The sequence below is a fragment of the Lolium perenne genome, chromosome 2 (assembly GCF_019359855.2).
Source record: "Lolium perenne isolate Kyuss_39 chromosome 2, Kyuss_2.0, whole genome shotgun sequence".
Taxonomy (NCBI): domain Eukaryota; kingdom Viridiplantae; phylum Streptophyta; class Magnoliopsida; order Poales; family Poaceae; genus Lolium; species Lolium perenne.
The window spans coordinates 24,200,300-24,207,983 of record NC_067245.2 but is presented as its reverse complement, the minus strand read 5'-3'; the positions used below and the strand labels follow the sequence as shown (position 1 = coordinate 24,207,983).

At 51.0% G+C, this 7,684-nt stretch overlaps 1 protein-coding gene across 1 annotated transcript; it reads right to left on the bottom strand.

Annotated features, from left to right (window-relative positions):
* Positions 1-2,261: 2,261 nt before the first annotated feature.
* LOC127331495 (uncharacterized) lies at positions 2,262-5,101 on the bottom strand. The gene is made up of 2 exons (XM_051357673.2): positions 4,495-5,101; positions 2,262-4,401 (listed from the first exon to the last, which is right to left on the bottom strand). Exons 1-2 carry the CDS (start codon positions 4,625-4,627, stop codon positions 2,513-2,515), a joined length of 2,022 nt encoding a protein of 673 aa, XP_051213633.1. The 5' UTR covers positions 4,628-5,101; the 3' UTR covers positions 2,262-2,512.
* Between the last annotated feature and the right edge of the window lie 2,583 nt (positions 5,102-7,684).

Genomic DNA, 7,684 nt, shown 5'->3' with positions numbered 1-7,684 from the left:
GGTTTTGCACAAACAGAACGGGGGAAGAGGAACAAGGGCAGTCGTGGTAAAGTTTTTGAAGAGGCGATGGCAAGTTGTTGTGTTTGTGACGAAATTCGAGGAAGGATAGCCAGACGGTTTTGGCTGAATTTCCAGGAATACCGAAATCACCCTGATCTGGGTTCAATTTGAACGGGTGAAGTCACGGCCGACGTCACGGAAGTGTGAAACCGCCATGGAAACGGGTAGGAGTTTTTTCTTTTGGAAGAAACGCATCAGATTTTTACTTTCTGCTGGTTTTGGAAGGTAACTTTGATTCAGAGGAATGCTATAGTAATTTTGTAGGGCTCTCATCTTTACAAATTCTTCTACGTGCACCGTTTCATTTGTAGAACTGGAATCCTTAGAAATGCATAGGAATTTTCCTATTATATGATTGCATCGCACTATGTTTTTGGTGGAAAAAAAAGTCATCCACTCAAATCTCAGGTTACAATTTCTTTATTTTTCCTCTGAGTCATGCTAGTTGAAGAAATGTTCGGTATGTTCTAAAATCCCTTATGATTCTACTGGACATGAATTCTAATCTTGCGGTTTTCATATTCATGTGTCCTAAAAATCCTACAAATCAAACAGGACCCTAGTTTGCCATTCAAGCAGGAACTCCTCCGAAACGCGCGGGAACTCAAAATGTGGAGCTTAGGAAAAAAAAAATGTTGAAATTCATGTATACTGAAATTTCTAAGCTACACGAACCATGTAAGCCGAAGAACTTCAAAGTTGTTGTGTGGGTGTCACACATGGAAACATGGAAAATAGAGATGAAATCATGAGTTATTCTATGGAATTTCAAACAAACCTAATATTCCTAGTCCTATGTCCCAAACAATACCACGGAAATTTTCACATAAGAATCTTATCAACAAGAAATCCTAGTTTTTTTTAGGGAAAACCAGCATGGCAATTTATATTGATTTGGGAAACACAAATACACCGTTTGAGATTACATTAATCAAGAAATCAGGGGGCCTCAATTCACACAAATGGATTGGATCCCTCCACTTTGCTAGCTAAAATGTGCACTACCAAATTGGCCTCCATTGGAGTATGTTCAAACACAACATCTGAAAATTCCTTGCATAGAGAGATATAGTCCTCATATATTGTAGCCGCGTGTCCATATGGGTTGCCTCCACTCTTCATCACCTCAACACAATAAAGAGTGAAATCTCCTTTCATTGAAATGATTTTCTAACAAATTTGGAGGGTTGGAATTCTCATGAAGAAAAGTTTGTGGTTTGATTCATATGATTGAATCTTGCAAGATTTATTTTTCCAAAATATTTGTTTGTACCATGGTTTATATCTTTGTACTACTTTTCATATGAAAGTTTACAACCACTCAAACATAAAGGAAATAATCCTTCTGATTTTCCTCTAGTGCAATTAAAAGAACCAAAATCATGTAGAATTCAACTGGGCATGACATTGCAATCGTATGTTCTTCCTATTAATGCTTTCTCGTAATCTTGTAAATCAAAGATGCCTTAAACTTAGGTGTTTAGGGGGTAAGTCATGAAAACAATTATCATACTATAAGATGAATTGGTGTGGTGACCACCAGTTCGTGGTGTATTATACGTTTACATAATAGTACATAAAATAGTGTACCACAAATATTATACCCCTTTAGAGTAGTACAAGAGAAAATTGTAGATCCACGCTTACATATTAATTATATAAGCCAAAGGTGCACAAAACATTCAACATCTTCCTCCACCACTCTCTAGTAACAACTTACTTACCGATGCCAACAAAGGCACTACAATACAAAAAACCATATTGGATCAACAACCACAAATGCTGCTCCTAAGGTTGCACCGCCTACTGCGATTGCATTTTGCAACTCTACAACTCCACATCTCGTTCATCGCATTTAGCCCCACAAGCTAGCGATATAGTAATTGATGCCTTCAACTCCTCTAGACAAGTTTTCGCGACACATATGTTGTGTGCCCTTTTTGAAGGTGGTGGCTTAACTCGGCTTTGGTGATGAAGATCCCAAAATCAAACCTATGGTTGGACTCGTCATCATGTGTGTAAGTGCATGCGATGAATCCTTTCTGAAATTTTTTCTCTAGAAGTTGCGTACCATTCGTTTGTTTCACACTTATCATAGTGTTTCTGATAGGCTTGTGTACATCAACATATGTAAAGGTCGGATCATTTCATTTTTAAAAAAGATCAATAAAATAGAATCATGAATTGGACCACACGAATCGTGAAAAGAAATGTTCACTTGACACTTCCAAACAAGGGGTGTGATGAATCACAATGTTGAGGCTAATTATCCACATTTATGCAGCATTGCTAACCTCAGGCAGTGAAAAAAAATCCAACCAAACACCAATGAATCCCCAGTCTCTGCCTACCTAAACGAATGGCGAAACAAAAAACAGTTCACTATATCTGTCAGAATTCTGTCACCTGAATCTCTATTCTCTCTACAGTATATACGAGTCGATCTCCTGTGTTACGACCTGATCCTGATGGCTCCTGGTGCAGGAACCCCCCTGCCGTGCCCCCAACCAGTTCCTCTCACATTCGATCGCCTCAGCGCGCCACCGTCGTCCGAGTCGTCGTCGCCGGCGACGTCGTCGTCCGTTTCCAGGCAGATGGCCTTCCCTTTCCTGTCGTCGTACCGCCTACTCGCGTTGGACGGCGGCGTCGATCTCTTGTCAAAGCTCCCGTACTCGTACAGGCTCGGTGAGCGCCGCAGCAGCAGCTCGCTGGCCGAGCCGTACCCCATCAGCCGGTGCAGGCTGTTGCCCTGCCTCTGCGGCCGCGCCGCCGCCGCCGCCGCCTCCTCCGCCGCGACGTCGGTGTCGAACGACGAGTTCCTCGACACGTGCAGCGGCCGCTCGTCCTCCGTGGTGGAGTAGCTGCTCACCCCGCCCGCGAAGTCCTCGATGAACGAGAACAGGTCCGGCCGCGCGCCGACGTGGCGCGCCGGAGAAGCGGCGGGCTTCTTCCTGTCCGGGTCGCGGTAGGAGTAGGAGAGGACGGCGGAGCAGGCGCCGCACCGCAGGTCGCGCACCCTGGCGCTGGCCACGGCGAAGCCCGCGGGCACCTGGACGAGCGTGAAGCAGCTGGAGCAGACGATGAACGGCGCGCCCTTGAGCACCGGCCGGCAGTGCTGCTTCGGCGGCGGCGCGCGCCGCTTGGCCTCCGGCCGCGCGGGCTCTCGCGCTCTGCCCGAGCCGCCGCAGCAGTGTCCCCTGCAGCTGCCGCACTCGGGCTTGCCGTGACCGTGATCGCAGCAGCTGTGCCGACGGCAAGGTTCATCAAGCCGCGCGTGGTGGCCGCTGAACGTATCAGCCCTGCACCGGCGGTACCGCCGCGACGGCAAGCCGCGGGGAGCAGCGTGGCCGTGCTTGTCGGCAGCATAACCTGCGTTGCCGCGACGGTGCAGAGCAGCAGCGGCCGCAGCGTGGCGAGGTCTGCTGGTAGGGATGGCCGGGCGAGAGGCGTAGCCTTCTTGCGCGCGATGGCGAGGAGTGCGCGGCGGCGTGCTTGGGTTGCGCTCCGGGGACTTGCTGAAAAGCTCGGACAGGTCGTCTTTCAGCTCATCCACCGTCTTTAGGATCTTCTCGTGCAGGGGACTCATCTTCTGCGGCGGTGCCGCGTGGCGAGGGGGAGGGCTCGGCGCCTTCTCCTCCGCAACCACCGCCGCCGCGGCATCGTCTCGACGTTCCCAGCTCACCGCAGCCGGCGCAGACCGGGAATCTGCGGCACGAACGGCCACTGGGGAAGCTTCGCCGAGATCCCGGGACGGAGGCCGCGCCGCTTCGGCTGAACCTCTCTTGGTCGCCGCGGCACCAGCAACAGGTTCGGGGTGAGCCTCTCGTGTCCTCTCTGAATTTTGCGACTCTGCGGCGGCATCTCTGGTTCCCCTGGAGAAGTCGGCGCTGGCACTGGGACTGGGAGCGCTGACAGCGCCCCGTGCCCTGTGACGCCCCGAACCGCCTTCAGCTCCGGCCCGACCGGCGCTCCGATGATCGCGTCCCTCGGGCGGCGCTTGCGCAGAAGCACTAACAGCACCTCTTGCCCTGTGACGTTCCGAACCACCGTCAGCTTCGCCCTGATCGGCGCTCCGAAGATCGCGTCCCGATGACGTTTGGTCGGGCACACGATGCTCTCTCCCCGGCGTGAGCCCACCGGTCTCGGACCGGCGCGCGGCGCCAGCGCCTTGGTGCCGCGCGCTGGCCGGAGCGTCGGGAGTGGATGCGGGGGCGCTGGTGCTCGCGACATCGCCGGAGCCCAAGCGGCCGCTCCGGCTCAGACGGGGCGACGGCAAGGCGCTCTCCGAGGACTGCGCAGCGCTCACGGTCGCGTCCTGCGCGTCGGCGCTGCGTGGTTTAGCTGCACAAACACGAACGAACTCAATCAGAAACCTGCGGTAAATTAGCATCGAAACACCGAATTTTCAACACCAGAGCGGAGCTCGGAATTTACCTCGGAGGCTGGCGCCGCAGCCGCCGCATTGGTACACGGGGACGCCGGCGGGCTCCTGGAGGACGCTGCGGCACTTGGGGCACCTGACGTGGCGAGCCCCGCCGCCGCCGCCGCTGGTGTCCGGGATCGCCATGAGCCGACGGGGCCCAAGAACATCCCTCGATGTCGCCGGGGCAGGTGCGCCTGACAGAAAGCGCCCGCCACTAGCCTCTGCCTTTTTCCACTTTTCGCCGCTGCGTCCACTCGAGACGGGACGTTCGCTCCCCTTTGCGTGTCTTTGGCTTCTTCTCCTCCCCGATCCTCTGAATTGAGCTGCTTCCCCTCCGAATCCAATTCTTGCGACGAGCTATGCGCGGGCGCCTCGATCTCCTTCGACTCCGTCTCCGGCCATCTGTCCGCCTTCTCCGGCAGTCTGCGAATTCTTGGTAGTCACTACCGGACGGAGGGTCTGACGACGATGTATATATAAACGGCTGCTATGGCGCGTGAGAAGAGATCGAGGGAGTTGGGAGGAAGCAGATGCGTCCCTGTTGGGTGGAGAGATCAACGGAGCAAATAGAATAAGGTGCAGAGACGAGGAGGCCGCTGAGCTCATGTAAAACGATGCGTGCGCTCTGGAGAAATATTTATATGCGCCATGGTGGACTGGAAGGAGGCTGGGCGTTGTGTGCGGCTGACCACTTCAATGAGAGCGAGTGGAAAGGTTTGGGCGAGCGAGTGGCGCGGCCAGGTCGGGGGCGAGCGGATGCGACCGTGTCGCCGACGCCAGTCACGCTGCCACCGCGTCGTCGTGGTCGTGCCCTTCTGGATATCCACCGTGGAGCCGCGTGTGGCGCTCGCCGGGGCTGGGGCCGGGGACGTAGCGGCTGACGCGGCCGCCCGCTTACCGTCGCTGTCGTGCGATCGCGCGCGCGGGGCGCGAGCGAGAGGAGATATAAAGAAACGGATCGAATCTGCCGCACCAAAGGATCGCGCGCGCGCGCCGTGTCGTCTTTGTCTATGCACGACGGCCGGGTGGTTTGGTCGATCTAGCGCAGGATGAGATTCTCAAGCGTTTATACAACTAGCCATAGGTTAACGAAAAATTTACATTCATCAACTGTTATTTTAGTATTGGCATAATGTCGCTAGTAAATTAGTAAACATCTCAACACTAAAAGTGATATGTCAACCTTCACCGGTGCAATAAGAAGTTTCCATGCGACACAGAAAGTAGGTCATGTGATTGCACAGTCTAAAACAGTCTTCTAGACATGAGTACGAGCTTGTTTGATTCAAAAGAATTATGTAGGATTTAGATTCATCCGATTTTTTTTTTCTATAAAGGTTATTTGATTCATAGGATTGGAACCCTTTGGAGTTCGTACAAAGAATTCATTTGCACTATTGTTTTTAAGGAAATAATCCCCTTAACTTCCAATCTCTTGTTATAATTGTTTTCGTTTGCATGTGTAGTCGAACGCCCGTGGATCCAAAATAATGTATATGATTGGAGTTAACAAAATTGACACAAAGCGCTAAATAGATTTTAAGACCGAGTGTATCTTAGGGTTCTCTACAAAGTTTTTCGACATGATAAGGTACTACCTACGTCCGTAAAATAAGTGTCACAACTTTGTCTAGATTCGGATGCATCTAAACGCATTTATGTGTGTAGATACATCCGTATTTGTAAAATCTTGTCAGACTTATTATGGAGGGGCGGGGGTGTAAAACTTTACATATCTGATTTATATATGGCGTTCTGAGTCTTGAAGGTCCATTTATTACGCTACATCAGGTCCTGCAAAAGAAAAGCAAAGTAATTTGAAAAATATAGTGCAAGCCTCTTCTCCTGCTCTAAAAATTCATAATCATGTGAGTGGATAAAAACACTGCCTAGTTTCTTTGCTTCCTCTTCAAATATGTACATGGTATGACCTTAAAGAACAATTAATATGCAAGAATAAGTAGACACAACAAAGTAAACTGTTAATTTCCGCAGAAAGTTCTCATTTCATGATATTTCAAGCGAGCACTAGGTCAACTATATGCGTACCAAGTAGTGAAGAGAGAGAAAATATGCCAATCCTCAATAAAAGCACCAAACCTAGTACTCACTGACTCTAAATCAGCACATAAGTAATAATCATCCTTCTCGGGGCAATTGTTCTTCTGTCTGTGCAAATACATACTAGTGTATTGTAGTAGACTATTGTAAAGTTTAGAGTACCTTGAAAATGAGTTAGACGATTAAATAATAGGAAATCAGCCATTAATCTGTTTGGGTCAGTCAAGGTTGACAAGTAAAGCTTTCAGATAGTTTTTTTGTGTGAAACCCACACAAAGTCAAATAATCTCCGTTGAATGGCAGATTGTGATGTAAACACCAGTTCTTACATGCCTGCACTGTGAAACCCAGAGGGTGAATACAATATTTGTTCTATCAACCATATTTTCCCTTCCATTTGCATGCGTCCATGCACGACGACCGCGTGGTTTGGTCGATCTGCAAGCGCAGAACGAAACTCTCGAGCGTTTATACAATAGCAGGGTAGAAAACATACGAACGAGTGACATAAGAGAAGACTTTGACAGCGGCAGCGCCATGGCCAGCTAGCGCTCACACAGGCCAGGCACACATCCAACAAAGTCGTCCGTACCGATGAGATTGCTCGGCCTCCCACGACCGTTTCACGCAACGGTTTTATGATTCAAGAAGAAGAATACACTGGTACTGACCACCGCATGGCCACGAGCCCACGAGTGAGGGCCGAATAAATGAGGCGCCGCTTGACCCTGAAATGGAAAAAGGTGTTTCTTGGCGGCATGTGCCCGTCGGTGACACGCAAGTCAAGCATCTTTGTCAATGGCGATCAGCTCAGGATTGCACGGCTGTAGGTGGCGTCGTCGGCGGACGGTGGGCCGGAAACCGCCGCTGGTGCGTACGCGTGGACAAGGGCGGGCGCGCACGGGCGGTGCCGTGCCAGCCGCCTGCCTGAAACAGCAAAAACTGCAGCTGCGTGCGTACAGCGGGGCGCACCGCCACCAACCAGCGACCTACCGCCAGCGCCAGGAGCTACGCGTTGGTCGCCGGGAGCGAGTAGTTTTGGTCGCCGGGGCCACACGGATACACGGCAACACCACCGTGCTGGTCCTTTTTTAGGGAGCCCTGGACTATTCTTCCTGGTACAAGGTTGGACTACAGCTG

Excerpts from the sequence above, each read along its gene's own strand:
- LOC127331495 (XM_051357673.2), bottom strand. The coding sequence starts at position 4,627 with ATGGCGATCCCGGACACCAGCGGCGGCGGCGGCGGGGCTCGCCACGTC. Across the intron at positions 4,402-4,494 it reads CTGCGGCGCCAGCCTCCGAG|CTAAACCACGCAGCGCCGAC; the intron begins GTAAATTCCGAG and ends GTGTTTGTGCAG.